We start from the raw sequence: 17,150 nt of genomic DNA, 5'->3' as shown, positions 1-17,150 counted from the left end.
CAGTAAACCAGGGAGCAGGAGGATGAGTTCTGAGCTGTGGCTTGACTGAGAGAGTTAGTGCAGAATCGATAGGCGCTGTAAGCCATTGGTGCACGGAAAGCTGGCCTTGATCAGGGGAGGAATCAAGAGAAGGAATATTTTCCAGAAGCACTTTAAGTGTCGACAAATTAAGTTTGGACCAGTTCCTCGTTTTAGGCAGTGAGGTCAGCCTAGTAGAAGAGGTAGAAGGAAGCTTGATGATAAAAGGAACTGCAAAATGATCAGCTGGACAGGAGGTGCAACAGATAAAGTAGCGAGATTAGAAAAAATATGATCCAGAAGGTGACCTGCAATATGAGTGGGAAGTGAATTTAACAGTGAGATTGAGAATATTCATGTCCTCTATGAATGTGGCTGTTGATTTATCTTTGGGGTTTTCCAGGTGGAGGTTGAGAGCACCGAGAAGTTGGCAGCTCCAAATGTGGGGAGCAAGTAGATCAGAAAAGGCTGAGGAGGGTGATAAATAAGGGCACCCGAAAAGGTAAACTTATGGGTAAAAGGGATAGAAAAAACAAAGGTTTCACAGTTTGGGATCTGAAGGTCCACGATTTTTTTTTAAAAAAAGAACTGCGATATCACCCCTAACTTTAAGGGGTGTGTTAATTCCTAACAAGGAAAAAATATTAGGGAGTGCCGATATGACATCTGGTAGGGAGCCATCGTGGAGCCAAGCTTCAGTTAAAAAGACATCAAGATAAGGAAATACAGAGGGAGCAAACCACCCTCTAAATGCCATCTCTAGCATTTATTATGGACCAGTAGTTAAATTAGTCTTTGTGGCTGAAAGACTCCTTGAGGCTGTAGACACACTTGTCGTCTAAGGGGCCGCATCCCTCAGCAAGGAACTGAGGAGCACATTTAGCTGAGCAGTAATCTCTGGTTAAATTTCCTGGTGTTAATAATCAATCTCTCCTGTTTATAGAATGATATGACTTTATAGTTAAAGGAGTTGAGGACAGTAAACAACATTGGTTACTTGAGCCCATTGAAATCTCCACTAGTCATCCCTAATTGACTATATAGTACCAAACATGTGGTACTGCAAGTTTATTCCTTCTTTTATAGATTTCATAGAAACGGAAATGTTGTAAAATATGTATTTTTAAAAAAGAAAATAAGCAGCAACTAGAGAGCGTATTACCTTTACACCCAACTCGTCTGGTTGATTGAAAAGGTTGTGTATTTGTAAAGTGCACTATCATCCGAGAGGGTGTCTTAGTACTGAGCAGATGTTTTGTGCCTAGCCCTGCCTATACTAGGTTGGTTAATTGAAAATTTTTAAGCTATTGCAAATGGCATTGTAAATGGCAATGCCTTTTATTTATCTGTTTTTAAAACCAACACATAGATAAAAGGTTTGTTATTTACAATGCCAGTAGCTAAATACCATTGCAGGAGAGAGACACGTAGAGCTCCGCCAGTGCGCTTCGATGTTACCCTATTATTGTTGTACTGGAACGAGTACCAGAGTTAACACTTGCAACACTCCTACAGTTCCAGTAATGAAACAAGAACACCGTACTATCCCAGTGCTGAAGACCCACTGTGTGCTCTGCCAGTGCCCCTCAATCCTGAGCCTTTCTATTGTACTTGTGAGGCTAATTCATAGCTCTGCCAGTGTGACTGAACACGGATTTGTGCCACCCCTGCTATGCCACAAAGACCCACACGCAGCTGTCCCAGTGGATCTCAATCAATCCTGGACTGCAGCCTCATTTGATTCCAGCTCTGAGACCACACACTGTTCTTCTAATGCACCTCCTTCCAAAACGTACACCCCTGATATTCGGTTATATATAGCTCCCCAAGTGTACCTACAGCTATGAACCCACATGCTGCTCTTCCAATGCACTTTACTCATAACTTACACCACCCCCTCCATTCCACCTAGATGAAATACAGCTCCCCCAGTCTACCTGCAGCTCTGAGACCACACGCTGCTTCAGCTCCCCCAGTGTACCTGCAGCTCTGACCCCAGACGCTGCTCCTACAACGCACCTCCTCCCTAACTTACATCATATCTGCCATTCCATCACACCTAGCGTCCCAGTGTACCTGCAGCTTTGACCCCACACACTGCTCTTTTGAGGCACCTCACTCCTAACTTATCATGGCAGCACAAGAAAACTTAAATGGCCAAGACACGTAAGCCCACAGCCGGGTGAGCTGCGAGGAGCAGGCAAAGACGAGTGTCCGATGCTCTGAGGCAGGCTGCAGCATTACCCGCCTTCTCCGACACCTGGCTCTGCTGGAGCCCCATGACTGATTGGGAGGGAGGAGCTCGGAAATAGAGAACAAAGAAAGTGAAACCAGCTACGGCATCACTGCTGGTTGATGTTTGACTCTATCCTGTTTGGGAGGTGGAAGAGGTATTATTGGCATGCAAGTATTACGGGCGCTGTAATGGGGCGCTTATAAAACAAAATTAAAAAAAATACTCCCTAAACAAAGAGATGGACTGCCTTTCTGGTTTTGGTGCTTGCTGTAGGGAGCACTACCTGTGGGTGTCCTAGTCCCGGTGCAGGACAGCGCGACAGGAAGGAGCCTATCCAGTGCGGGAGGAGCGTGTGCTCCGTGGCAGGGGAATTAGATGCTTCTTATCACTACAGGCTCCGAGGCGGCAAGCGGAAAGCAGGAGCAGTGGTGCACTGCATGCCGAAGTTGGCAGCAGCATTCTAGGACCAGAGCTGCCTCTATGTGAGCTCTATTATGTAGCGAGAGACGCCAAGTTCCAGGCTTGCACAAATTATCGTAGCTTCTTCTCAGGGGAGGGACGGGAGTGTATTAATGAAACTTCCTGCGCAGCCCAGGGACCAGGTCCTTGTCAGCAGAAGCCTAGTGACCCTCCTATTAACAGTTAACCCACCACTGTTACTGAAACGACGGAGGCGAGTGGGAGAGGAGGGGGAAGTGCTTGGAAAAGGCACCCTCAGAATACCTGTGCACTGCCCGGCTCTTGTGAATACATTTATCAGCTTGTTAAATGAACAAGCTGATAAATGTCTGTACGACAGCCGGAAAGCAGGCGATGGTGTCTGGAGTCGGGGTGGGAATGCCTCATGAAAAGAACGGCAAGAATGCTCCCTGCAAAAATGCTCCCTGCAAAGCGCATGCGCCGAGAATGCTGTAACGGCGAGAATGCCTCATGAAAAGCCCGGGTTGGGCGGGGCCTAATGCCGACTGGGCGGACACCAACCCCGCTCCCAGAGAAGCCGAACACCAAAGTGACGACAATAGATCTCGCCAAGGCGAAACAGCGCATGTGCGCTGCATTCGTAGGCGAGACCTAAAAAGGGAAGTGGAGGTGGAGGCTCTGATGTACATTCAGGGGCCATTCCATGCTTTGGGAGTGATGTAAGAAAACTCTTCTTGCTGATCTGCTTCTGTGAATGCATGGGATGTGTGCAAGTAGGAGTTGAGTAGAAGTGTCTGAGAGGCTGGTGGGAGGAGATGTGACTGTTCAGGTAGGTGGGGCCCAAGTTTTATAGTGCCTTCAAGATGCGTGTGTGAGGAGTTTGAACTCGGCGTTTGTACATCGAAATCAGTAGAGCTTTCTGAGGTGTGGTGTGATGTACGTTCTGTGTTGTAGGTTGAGGATGAGTGGCTGCCGTGTTCTAGTGAGTGGTTTAGTGTTCCTGTAGTCCAGCTTGCTGGTGATTAGAGCATGCGTGACAGTTTTTCCAGTGTTGCTTGTGCACCATTTGAAGATCTTCCTCCGCATTTCCAGGGTGTACAAACCGGATACAGTGATGGTGTTGACTTGTGCAGCCATGTCCAGTTCTCTGTTGATTTTAATGAGGTTCCTGGCATGGGTGCTAGTTGTGGGTCTTACTTTGGCTGGTCACCATTTATAGTCCCATGGGGAGATATTCTTTTCCAAGACCACTACTTCTGTCTTGTTGGTGTTGAGCTTGAGACCGTTGTTTTTTATACAGTTGGCGACTTTGGTCATGCCTGCGACAAACAGCTTTCTTGTGTTGGGTACCTTTTCAAAAGGAGGGTATCAGTGGAGTGTCTGTGTAGGAGAGAAGATTTGTCATGTTTGTGAATATTGGTCGGAGTGGCCATGTATGCATTGAAGAGGATAAGGATGAGTGATGAACCTTGAGGCACTCCACAGACTAGTCTGCATGCTTAATCGGAGTAGGATGCAAAGCTTACCGTTTGTGTTGTAACTGTTAAGGAGGTGATCCAGTGGATAGGCGGGTCTTTGTATGCCAATCTCTTGCAGGCTCCTGATGAGGATCGGGTGTGAGACCATGTCAAATGCTGCAGAGAGGTCGAGGAGAATGAGGGTTGTCTCCTCGACCAATGATCATGCAGATGTGCGGTTTCTGTACTGTGGTATGGCCTGAATTAGCCTTTAAGGCGTTGGTTGAATAATTGGTTTCTTTAAGACTTTTGCTGGGTATGGTAGGAGGCAGATGGGTCTGTAGTTGGAAAGTGTGGCTGCGTAGCTTATGTTTTCTTGAACAAGAGCATGATGGTGGCATTTTTCAAGGTGTCCTGAAATGTGGCTGAGTCAATGGAAGCGTTTAGGATGGGTGTTAGTGCTTCCCAGATCGGTAGGAGTCGACATGGTAAGGTCAAGGGTCAGATAGGGCCCCAGAATGAATGGTCTTCATGGTTCGTTCTGTTGAATTGCGACTATGACTGGGTCAGGTTGAGGATCGAAGTTGCTGTTTATGGGGGTGATTTTGTTACAGAAGTATTCCGAGAGCGTGTTGTAAAGGTGTTATGAGGAGGTGATGTTGCTGGATGCAGCAGGAGGCGCAGTGACATTTTTTATGGCAAAGGTTTCCTTGCTTCTGTTGGTGCTAGTGTTGATGCAATCTGCAAGAGTTGTGTGCTTGGTGCTTCGTATCTGCTGCTGGTAGTGTCCTTAAGGCTTTGAAGATGTTTTTATCTGTGGTGTCTTGACTTGTTCTCCATTTGCGCATAAGTTGCTTGCAGTGGCGTTTTGTCAGTTTGCGTTCCTATTTATACCAACTGGCCTGTAGTTGGGCTCTTGCTGTTGAAGTGCGCTTGAGGGGAGTCAGGATGCCTACGCAAGCAATGACCCATCTGTTGATCTTGAAGGCTTTCGGCAAGTTGCTGGTGTGCTTTTGCCACTATGCAGTGAGTGTGGAAGCCCACTCCACTTCTTCCTCAAATGATTGGTGGCCAGCCATAAAATAGTACTGAAAAACAGAAAGAAATTCCCGAGCAAGAAAGGGGCAATTAAGCCTTTAAACAGCAATTTTCAATGTCAATTATAAAAAGACTGAATTAGAGTCCAGTAAGACAAACAAATTTCTTCTTTTATTTCTTTAATCTTCTTTGTTCCTTCTCAGTTCTTCTATAATGACATTGGCATCCTTAGAAGCGCCACAAAGAGCTCAGTAGCCAACACGTGTTTCGTCTCGGGTAAATTTGCCCGGCGACTTCCTCAGGGCATAGAAAAGAGTCTCAGATGAAAAATATGTTGTTGTTCATTTCGCCGTACTTATAACAAATCCTAAGTGAAAATCCTTACACTTTATTTCGTGTAGATGTAAAAGATCTTCAGTAAAAGAAAATCCCGATCAAAAGCCTCAGATGACGGGCAAAATTGATATATCCGGGGTAGCGAAGACAGAAGGAGAGTACTCCCAACGATCACCAGTAACGTTTCATGTGTATCACATGCCCGTCATCTGATGCTTTTGATCGGGATTTTCTTTTACTGAAGATCTTTTACATCTACACGAAATAAAGTGTAAGGATTTTCACTTAGGATTTGTTATAAGTACGGCGAAATAAACAACCTATTTTTCATCTGAGACTCTTTTCTATGCCCTGAGGAAGTCGCCGGGCAAATTTACCCGAGACGAAACACGTGTTGGCTACTGAGCTCTTTGTGGCGCTTCTAAGGATGCCAATATGTCATTATAGAAGAACTGAGAAGGAACAAAGAAGATTAAAGAAATAAAAGAAGACATTTGTTTGTCTTACTGGACTCTAATTCAGTCTTTTCATAATTGACATTGAAAATTGCTGTTTAAAGGCTTAATTGCCCCTTTCTTGCTCGGGAATTTCTTTGTTTTTTAGGTTTTTCCTTCGTGACTTCTGTGACAGAGGAACATTGGGGCATAGGTGGCTGTTCCCCTTGATTTTCCCTAGAGCACTTTCCAGATATAGATTGACAAAGTTGACAGGAACTTGGATGTGCGCAAGACTGTAACCCTGCCACGGTTTGAAGTCCTATTATAAAATAGTACTGTACCACATAAATAGTTCTTGTACATAAGGCGTAGTGAATTGTATTACTGGTTGTATAACCGATCAGGAGCCAGGGTTTTAGAGGTAGTTCTCCAATTTGCAGATGAAATTCAGATACTTGGACAAAAATTCAATGTACGCTTGTAAATACCTATCAACCTTGCTTGAACATGCCAATTACTTAGGAATTTTTATTTTCTTTCAGAGGAGGGTAGGAACTTCTTAAAGGCTTAAACATACAGTCATCAAAAAATGATTCTTTGTCTTCCTTCTAAGATATCAGGCATCCAGAAGAACTCTCCCTTCTAAGGAAACCGAGGGACCCTTCTCGGAAAAAACAAAAAAAGATTGATGAACTGACTGAAGATGAGGTTTTGGAACTGGAGGGACCATTACTAACTCCTGGATCAGGTGAGGCCTAATTTATTTGTTTGTGTAAAAGCTACATAGGGTTTAAATTTACTGTTTATAGTACTATGTGTCATTTCCAATTTTTATTTAACTAAATTTAAATCTTCAAATTTTGTAGTCGTTATGCCGGAGATTAAACAAAAACCTTGTTGGGCACTAGTTTGCTTGATGAACTTGCTGGGGGGTGGGGAACCTTCATTTGTCCCTTTTTAAATGTTCTGTTTGGTCGTTCATTTGTACATGGTGACTTGGCGACAGCGGCGACTTCTCAAATGCGGTTTTTATGTGTGCATTGATAGTGCAGCGGTCTGCAAGATATAGTTACCAGTTCAAGTTTATTTTGGCTTCACACAGAGGAACATTAGGCTCTACCATCATGCCATTAGATATTTGATCTATCATTCTGCCTCCTAAGTATTGCTTGCTTTTCAGTGCATGAAGGAATATTTTACATCTGAAAATCATTGTCATCAATGATTCACTTACTTCCCTTACAGGTATTTATCCCCAAAAGCAATGGTTTTTTTTTGTACGTTTTATTTATAAACTTGTGTGCACTATTGCCACCACCACATCCTTTGTGCATGCCAGTGTGTGCATGTTTTATTACATGAAAGCCAGACATTTTGGCTTTGCTGGTGCCTTTTTTTTTTATTTTTTGGTTGAGCCTAGGCAGCTCTTAGGCTGGACCTTAAAAAAATAAAAAAAGTATACAGTTTATGGGCTTATAGCCCACCCATTGCCTTTTTATGTGTCCTTTTAAAATCCCTGCTTGCTAGTGACGAATCCTTCCTCTTTGTCCCTCTGTGTTTTGTTTCCTCTCACGGAGCACTGCCCAAGTACTGGTATCTTTACGCTTCAGTGTTTGTGTTCATTTTGTGGGACTACATTTTTCTTAGTTTCCTGCCTGTGTTTGCTGTTGCCTGTTTTTTTTGTGTTCCTCGTCCTTCACTTTATAAAGTGAGCGTATTTGTGCAATTTTGTAAAAAATAATTGAAGGCTGTGAAGCGCGATGTATGACCAGCAGAGAAACCATTATCTTTAAAATGTGCACCTACACACCTACTCCTCTGTATGGCCGGTGCCTGCCTCTTTAACAATCCTCATACCCCGTGCTCTGCCTTTAACTCTGTCCCTCTAATTTCCTCGCCTGCCTTAACTGGAAAAGACCAGCTGTTGTGCTCCGATCAGAGCTGCCTTGATGGGGTGGTCGGCTACTTGGTGAGTGCAGGCTCGCTCTTGTTCATCCAGCTCATTTCCTCTTGGTATTTGTCATTGTTTGCTAGTCGCGTTCTTACTAAAACTGTTTGTTTTCTGCAATTAAAGTAGATTTTGAATTAGTCAAGGTATTCATCCACTTATTCTCCATCAGAGTTGTTTCCTTCTTCCCAAAGCTCCGCCTCTGCTGGCCCTTTCAGCACGTTCTTCTCTCCGCTTCCCTTTGTTACACCTGATTACCATAGCTATTCATAAATGTCCAATAAAGCAGAATGTCCTGGTACTAGTCTTTACTGACCCTTTTGATAGTTCAGACAACCCCCCCACCCCCCTCCAAGATAATTAAAAAAAAAAAAAATACTTCATTCAGTGAATACCGCCCAGTTACCTCAGCGTTAACCAAACATGGTAAGTGCTCTAGGCTGTCCGCCCTGGTGTTTTACAAAGACTTTAATTAATCCCAACATTAGTTTATGTGCTGTCTAAATTTGTGGCGTCATCATAACGTTTGTCTTTTCTTCACTTTAATGTCCCATTATAATCTGCGTATCTTTTTTTGGTTCGTTGAAGGTGATTTTCGGGAAGTGACCAAGAAAGGTGAAGTTGTTCGTTTTTTCGATAACAATGACCATTTGCTAAACATTACAGAATCCGTCCCTTTGTGCAACTCTGTGTGCTTCAACTATGCCTGCTTCATTTCAAAGTTGTTTCGATTTTTGGAAGATAAACCGGATCCTGCAGCTTACCTTTCTAGGTGGTCGACTGACATGGGGAGACTTTATCGCCCGATTTAATGTCTTTTATCAATAAATCAAACCGCATTTGTATAGCGCAGCACTGTCACTCCTAAAGGTATCTGGGCACTATCTCCATCGAAGAGCCAGGTCTCGAGTCTCTTTCTGAACGTTGCTAGCGAGTAGGCTGTATGAAGCTGTAGGGCAAAGGTTGTTCTAGGTCTTGGCTGCGATGTAGGAGAAGGAGCGGCCACTAATGTGGCTGTGAAGAATACAGGGAGTGTGCATGGGCAAAAGAGGAGTGCAGGTGCCTAGAGCGCTGATGGAAGTTCAGTCATTTATTGATGTAGGCAGGATCTAGATCATGGATGACTTTGTAGGTGTGCATGAGTTTCTTGAACTGGCATCTCTTCTGGATGGGGAGCCAGTGGAGGTGTCTCAGGTGGGGGGGACGATGTGGGTTTGTTTGGGAAGGTCCAGGATGAGTCTGGCTGCAGCGTTCTGTATGGTCTGGAGTCTTCTGAGGAGCTAGGGGGAGATGCCGATGTATAGGGCATTGCTGTAGTCGAGGCAGCTGGTGACGAGACCCTGAGTGATGGTCTTTCTGGTGTTGGTTAGGATCTATCCAAAGATTCTGCGGAGCATGTTAAGTGTGTGGAAGCAGGAGGAGGCAACTGCTTTGACTTGTTGTTTCATGGTCAGTTGGCTGTTATGGATGCTTAGGTTGTGTACATGGTCAGTGAGTGTGGGTGTAGGTCCAAGTTCTGCAGTTCTAGTCCCATGCAGAGGTGGTCTTCCCAAAGTTCAGTACTTCAGTTTTGTCAGAGATGAGTTGGAGGCAGTTGTCTCGTCCGTTTGGCTACATTGGTCATGGTGTTGCAAAAGTTGGCTTTGGCGTTGGAGGGGTCCTCTGTGAGCTTGAGGATCAGGTTGAGCGTCATCTGTATAGTAGATTGTTGAGTCTGTTGGATCTGATTACATCTGCGAGGGGGGTTGTGTAGATGTTGAACAGGGTGGGGCTGAGGGATGATCCTTGTAGTACGCCGAATTTGATGTCTTTAGGTGCGGCGGTAAAGGGAGGCAGTAGGATGATCTGTGTGTCATGTATGGAAGGAGGTGATCCCTGGTGGGAGTCTTGCTGTATTCCTAAGTTGAGGGTGTTGTAGGAGGATAAGGGCCAAAATTTCTCAATGGTCTAGGAGTGTTTTGATGTTGTCTGGCTGCAATCAGCGCGGTCTCAGTGCTGTGGTTGGCATGGAGTCCTGATTGTTTGGCGTCCAGTAGGTTTTTTTTTTTCCCCAGGAATTCGGTGAGCTGCTGGTTGATGGGTTTCTCGAGTACTTTGGCCAGGTAGGGGAGCAGGGAGTTCGGCCGATAATTTATTTTAGATTGCTGGGGTCGGTGGAGGCTTTCTATAGGAGCTGTCTGCGTGTTTCCATCAGTCTGGGAATGTTGCTGTGGAAATGGAGGTGCTGAGGTTGGCAAGTTGCATGCAGATTATGTTCATTGCAAGGTTGTAGAGGTGGTGGAAGCAGGGGTCGGTGGGCGTCCCACAATGGATGGAAGACATGATGGCTGATGTGGTCTGGGCGATGAGTGGAGACCAGGTGGTAATGGTTTGGCAGATGTTTGCTGGGGTTGAGGGTGGCTGGGTGGAGGCTTAAATTGTTGTAGATGTTGGTGATCTTGCTGTGGAAGTAGTCTGCCTTGTACTGCTGCAGATTTTGCAAAATAATTACTTCATTATTTTGCCTTTTTTTGTTTTGTAATTTTTTTTTTTTTGAAGGTCTTGCCTGCAACAGCGCATGCTCTGCATGTGCTCTTGCTTATGAGAGAGCTTGTGTATAACAAGAGGCTTGCAGCCCGCCTGTTGCTTAACATTCGTTTGTTGGTTTCATGGTCACTTATTTGCTGTCTTCTAATTGACCAGCGTATGCTGGCTTCACTTACTCTTCTTTTGGCTGGAGCATAGATCAGGTACTGATGGCCTCAGCTTGATTGCTGTCCTTCCACTGATAGTTCTGTGATTGAGGTACTATTTTATTTTATTTTTTCTTCGCTGTAGTTTTTTTCCCAACCTCTTGCCATTTGTAGCTGTTTTACTATGCCACACACTTAAAAGAAGCCTTTTTTCCCCTTTGAAATGCAGTTTGTGACAATAGATGTTATCTGCTTTTATTGTATCAACAGAAGTTATCTGCTCCTCGATCGATTTTCACTAAGACATGGGATCAATTGTTTTATGTGGTAATATGTTTTGCCACGTCATTTTATTTTTCTCTTGTTCACGCATGGGAGATTTACTGAATTGCTCAAAATTCTAGTTGTAATGCTGAGACGGAACAAGCATTGGCAAAACCAGTGGGTCTCATCTTTGAGACTTACTCTTCCATAGCCTTATGTTCATGCTGTGAAGCATGGGCATTTCTTATTTGTTATTGATTTGTGAAAATGCTGTAATCAGCAGAGCTAAACATTTTTTTTTTTGTTTTAAACCCTATGATTCACCCATTGCATTAATGCTCTTTTAAGAAGTAAAGGGTGTTAGCTCTGGCTGCGTCATAGTGCTTTTTTAGGTTTAAGCCTATCATACAGAGCAGCTGTGTGGCTTACTACAGACATCTTGGGGGCATTCAGAAAGCTTCCCTGGGAATGCATTCCGTCCATTACTTACCATTGACTTTGTGGTTTGTAACTCAATTTTCTGGCCTTCTGTATGCTTGCTTTTTGATTTAGGCTGTCCAGAGCGAGTTTGTCCCTTCCATGGAGCAAAGCCTTTTCACACTACCTTCATGTATTCTTCCATGAGTGCTCCTTTCTGTAAAAAGACCTGTAAATCTTGTTCTTATTTTGTCACATTTGCTTTGCATTCAAAGAATGAGGTCAAATGTCAGGCTTGTCTTCCGAGGGAGCTTGTTGGTTACTTTTCTTTCTCGAACTTCAAAGTGAGAGTATTTATTTGAAAATCTTGCTGGACACTGGGGGTAGGAAAGGTTTTTTTCTAGCACACAACATTTAAATAAACTGTGTATGCATTTGTAAACTGTATTGTTTTCTTCGTAAAACTGGATGTCTGAGCTAATTAAATGGTCACTTCAATTTAAAATGTGTAGTCTGTAATGGCCACGCGCTACCACACCATGCATACTCACCCCCCCCCATGCACTACTGCACTCTACTCTGAGCCACTCTATGCTACTGTATTCCACTGCACTCTGCTGTGCGCCACGCTACTCTGCACTATGCAACACTCTAATCTACAATGCTGCATTCTGTGCTGCTGCACACTATGCCACTATACTCTTCAATACTCTATGCCAATGTACTCTACGCCACTTCACTGAAGGCAACTCTACGCCGTTCCAGTACACCACACTCAATGCCACTCCACTCAGACACTCCACTTCACTCTTCGCTATTCCACTCTGACACTCCACGCCACTCTCCTCTACGCCACTAACTTTTAGTCCTGCTGAATACCAGCCATGCTGGTTTTCCACATGGCTAAAACACATTGGCAAAGCCAATAGCTCTTGCTTTGGCGAGACTATTAGCTTTGCCAGGGCTTGATATTTTAAGTGACATTCCCTTCACCAGAGGGGGCTAGACAGGGCTTTAAGTGGGCTGGGTTCTGCCGGTGCTAAACACCCGCAGTTCTCAAAAGCAGTTGCTGAGACGGGTCCCTATCGGGCTCTCCGTTTTTGCACTCATCAGGTTGAAAAACAAATCTTAACTCTGCAGCAGTACCACCCTTCACTGACTGCGATGTAAATTTAAAGAGACTCGTTATTTTCCTTTCAGTCTCATCATTTCAGAACAGAAGCATTTTCAATATTATATACAGCAAAGCCATAGTTGTTGCTGGTTTATCCTTTGCAACTAATAACCAATAGTCCTGGCTTCTTGTAGGTGTAATGTTACTTGTTGTATTATGTCTGGATGCAACGACAAAAGCAGCAAAATACCAGTGGGGCGCACACTATGCTCAGCAAAGATTTTTAGCTTAGGTGTTATGCCACACCCATAATTATATCGAGCACGCCCCTTTGATAGCACCCCCCCTCGTTTTTTATCCCACTTAAAGCCCTGCGACTAGATCAAACAGCCACAAAAAGTTCAGTCTTGTATATGCCTCCGCTCTACTTGCTAATCGATGCAGCTGTGCCCTGATGCTGAGCAGCGAGCGCAGATGAGGAGCCGCCACAAAAAAGGCTTGTGGGGCGGGCGCTGTACATTTCCGCTCTCTCCATCTATGTGAAACTCTCCAGTTCTACTCCGTATGGCACCACCCTTGTTCCTGTGAAGTTTGCGATCTCAGTTTGGTGTACTTGCAAACCCTGCATTGTCGATCCCTGGTGTGTTGCAGCTGAAACAAGGCCAATGGAGGTATCCATGGATGAGGCCGACTGGCCTCAAGGGTCCTGTGACCTCAGTACACTAGGGTGTGCTGCTTCATAGGCCTGCCCACAAGACTGGAGGTGAACTTCAGTATGGATTGTGGTTGACAGGCCTTTAAGGTTTATCTACACTTACCACTACTCGGGCCCAGCTGCTGGTGCTATGACACCAGGGCTTCTAAGGACTAGCAGGCCTTCTAAATACTAGCATGGAATGTGTTCCCTCAGGGGGATTGGTCTGGAAAAACTAAACACTTACAAGGAATGCAAAATTAAAGAAAGCATGTGAAATGTAAGGAGGAACAACAGACAACTTGGTTACCTTAACACATTTACTCTTATCATTCAGAAATCAATGAGTGTTTTTGCCTGAAAAGTTAAGGACGTGACTACATGGCCCAAAAAGGACCCGTTTCAATGTCCATTGCTTATATCCATACAAAACAGAAGCAGTAAGGTTTATAAAGACAACATTGCTGAACACAGTCATGGTACACATTTTATAAACTAAAATAAGGAAAACCAGTGATAAGATCACAAACGTTTTCCACTCTACATATTAACCAGGTATTGCAGGCCATCCATGAATGGTGCATTTCGCTACCCGGGGGAAACAATGCGCTGTTCAAAGAAAGGCGAGAAAACATGCTGGCAAACTCTTTAAAGTGGCGCTAATCTGTGCAGGTGTGAATAAAAAAACATCAGGCCACTTTGTGACAACTCTGTCTTGCTTTGTTTAGTCATTTAAAAAAATATATATATTTTGAACCTTTAATATCTCTCTGTCCCGAGGCTGCAATTTGGAAAAGAAAAAAAGTCCGAAAAAGAGGACATTTCCAGCAAAAGTGTTTATTTTTCTAAAATCCGTTTCACAGGGGAACGCATGAAGGGAAGGAGAAAAGAGAGGGTAGGTCACGATTTACAGCAAGTGAGGAGGATCGAGCGACAGAAGAGAGGTAATAGGAGGAAGAAAGGGGGGAGGGGCAACTGCCAGAGGCAAAGCAAAAAAAAACATATCACCAACATGACTGTGTTCCCCCACACTTTATCAAATCTGCAATCAACAATTATCCTTGCCTTTCAAGCAATGGCTAGAAATATCAAACCATAACCAAAGAGAATTGTCGCTTACTATCCAATTATGGTTTACACTCCCTACTACTACACTGTCTGGTCAGAATTTGTTATGGGCAGTGCACAAATGTGTAATGATCGTTGTGTAAGCTTTAAACTCATTTGTGTAGAGATTTCCCGGCATTTAGCAAGGGCGAACACCTTCACGTGAATTTGTGGCACAATATCAACTACTAAAAAAGGAATGGTTTGTATTGTTTATTAGAATCAATAAAGGGTAAGGTGCAAGTTTCCTTGTTTAAAGCTAGCTAACTGGGGAATGTAGTATCTAAAAACCGTATGAAATAAATAACATAACCGGTGTATTTGTAAAGCGCATGATTACCCGTAGGTGTCCTGGTGCTGAATAACAGATATTTGTTACCCAACTCAATGGTACTCATTTTATTGACCTCAGATGGATGAAAGGCTGAGTGAACCCGCCGAGATTTGAACCTGTGCCTATGAGGTCGAACACAGGACCCTGCAGTGGCTACTTTAGTCCACTGAGCCACCAGACCCGGCAATTATATGAAAATATAATAAAATATGGAAACTGTAGCGGGCAGGAAGGGTTATATATTGAATTTTTAAATGGCAGTGTTGGTTTTAAACCTGCACTTTTGTCAGAAGATAACCCTTCCAATTGGCTAGCACAGACTTGTCTGAGATCATGCCTGCAAGTTCCATTGAGGATGAAATGTTGGAATTGAAAGACTAAATTGTGATGTTTTTTCATGTGCGTGGTGAATTTCATACTACTTTATTGTGGTGTTCAAATAAAGGAAAACCTGAAATCACGATGACCTATTCTGTGCCACTTCTGCATCCAGTTGCTTCGGACTTAGAACTGTTCCTTCTGATAAGGATGATGCTCTGTGTAGTTTGGTGTTTGCACAGCAAGAACATAGCCGAAGGTAGTGGTGCAATGTACCTCGCTGGTGTCCTAGAGTAGTCCTAGATAGTTTGCCGCAAAGGAGGGAAGTTGTTGGATGAGTGGAGAGGAAAGGTGCTTTTAATGTGTTTACTTTTTTCTTGGACTTTGAATCTTGTCTGGCAATGTCCTGGTTGGGAGTTAAGACCTGCTAGATATGGTTACGTTTGTCCGCCAAATAGACATGAACAGTACATGATGGTCTTGTGGATGATGTGGCTGGTATTGAAGATCTTGCTTGCTGGGGAACCAGTGGAGTTCCATCAGGGCAGACCTAGTTTGGGTACAATCTCTTTAAGCCCTTGATGAGGTTATTGTAGTTATTTATCAATTTGCGGTCTGTTTTAAGAAAGAAAAAGCAAGAAGTTGTGTATCTCCTAGAATGGTAGGAGAGCTGGCTGATACTAAACGCCTTCTCACTACTCTATAGCAATAGCAGTGGACACACCCATTCACTTCACCCTATCACTGAACGGGCGGGAAAACCAGTAAAAAAAAAAACTGACGTCCCCTTACCCCTCACTTCAGACTCTTCCACACATGGGTGAAACCCTAGGTAAAAATATTGGTTGAAGGTTTCTCATCAATCCAGCATCAGAAGTTGCTACAAACTTACCTCTGTCAATGGCGATATAACAAGGACATTTATTTTTTTGGTAGGGCTCACTCTATCTTGATTGAGACTTTCCTTCTCACAGGCGCGTAGTTATCTTGAAGTTTGAATACAACCTTGCTGTTACAGTGCCGTTCCTGTGGCAGTGGAGACAGGAAAGCATTTGATTATATCGCAGGACAGCCATGGGAATGTAGTAGCACTTGACCTTTAACCCCTTGTGTGCCCATGACGAGCTGGACTCGTCATGGGCCGCGGTTGCGCTGTGCCCATGACGAGTCCAGCTCGTCATGAACCCCGCCCGCTAATGTAACGGCCGGCACAGGGCGGGGAAAGGGCGTGGCACACAAGGGGTTAAATGCAGACAGTAAACAACAAATTTGCATGTGCAACGTCCTCTACCATCATTTGGATGGTTTTGGACTTCAAAAACAGACGCACGTTTTTGGGTTCAGGCACCATAATTTAACTAAAGGTATGAATACACACACTACTTGGGGCTGAGGGTCACATGACATCATCACGCCGGGAGCACTCTTTTTATGGGCTAGCACCCCACCAGATCACAGGCACAAAGGTGCTGTGTGACCATAGGAAATAGAAGAAGCTTGCTATACAAACTGTAGCAGAAGTTATTCCAAGTTTAAGGTTGCTTTTTGTGGACAGAAGTCCTCGGCAGGTCTTGGAAACGCTGTGCTGCCCTATTCTGATATGCTTGTGTTTTCATCCCAGTGGACTGTTTGCTCCCACTAAAGGTTCTTCAGATTTTATTATGAGTCATTTTAAAAAAGGTATGTCCATGTAGAAGGGCTGAAAATTTCCCCCTTGTACCAAGCAATAAGGCACCAATTTGAGATCATCAGTTTTTTGCGTGCCCCTGATGAGACAGCTGCCTACTGGCCCTCCACTATAGAGCCCAGTTTCTCACCCAACCTGTCTCCCATTACTAGGGTCTTTGCCTTTTCTTAACAAGTGCCTTTGTAGTGTAAAAGTTTTAGTTTAGTAATCAGTGACCCTTAGTTGGACATCGTGTGCAAATGGCAGAAGACTGTTTTCTCTGTAGTCGCGACACATCCATAGTGGACATTACATCCTGGCAATTGGTTGTTTAATGCCCCTTACAATACTGAAGTTGACTTTGTTCTGAAGGAAGTATACTCCTTCCCTTTTTGTAGAACCAGATTCTCTGTTCTCAATTGAATCTTTTCTCTCCTAACCTGTGTTCAAGTTGTCACCAGGCAAGTAGAGCACTGTGGTTCAAAACGTGTAGCTGAAATTATATTGATGGTTCCAACCAGCTGACCTACAATGCTTACTCAGACCTGGGAAGGAACCGGACAAAGAAGCAAAACGCTGCTCCTCCTGATTGGAGGGATTTTTCATTAGAAAGCTAGCTATAGGTTGGTTCGGACTTCCTGCCTGTGCCACCTAAGAATGAAGATCTGCTTTGG

General features: G+C 44.1%; 1 protein-coding gene across 4 annotated transcripts in view; it reads left to right on the top strand.

Annotated features, from left to right (window-relative positions):
• Positions 1-17,150, top strand: part of FERMT2 (FERM domain containing kindlin 2) — a 601,536-nt gene that overhangs the window by 288,507 nt on the left and 295,879 nt on the right. For all 4 annotated transcript variants that reach the window (XM_085626843.1, XM_085626841.1, XM_085626844.1 and 1 more), the window contains exon 4: positions 6,556-6,690. In XM_085626843.1, coding sequence (XP_085482969.1) covers positions 6,556-6,690 — 135 coding nt within the window. The remainder of the gene's footprint in view (positions 1-6,555; positions 6,691-17,150) is intronic.

Source organism: Triturus cristatus, chromosome 9 (genome assembly GCF_964204655.1).
Source record: "Triturus cristatus chromosome 9, aTriCri1.1, whole genome shotgun sequence".
Lineage (NCBI taxonomy): Eukaryota > Metazoa > Chordata > Amphibia > Caudata > Salamandridae > Triturus > Triturus cristatus.
Note: the sequence above shows the minus strand (reverse complement) of the source record. Positions and strands in the feature narration are given on the sequence as shown.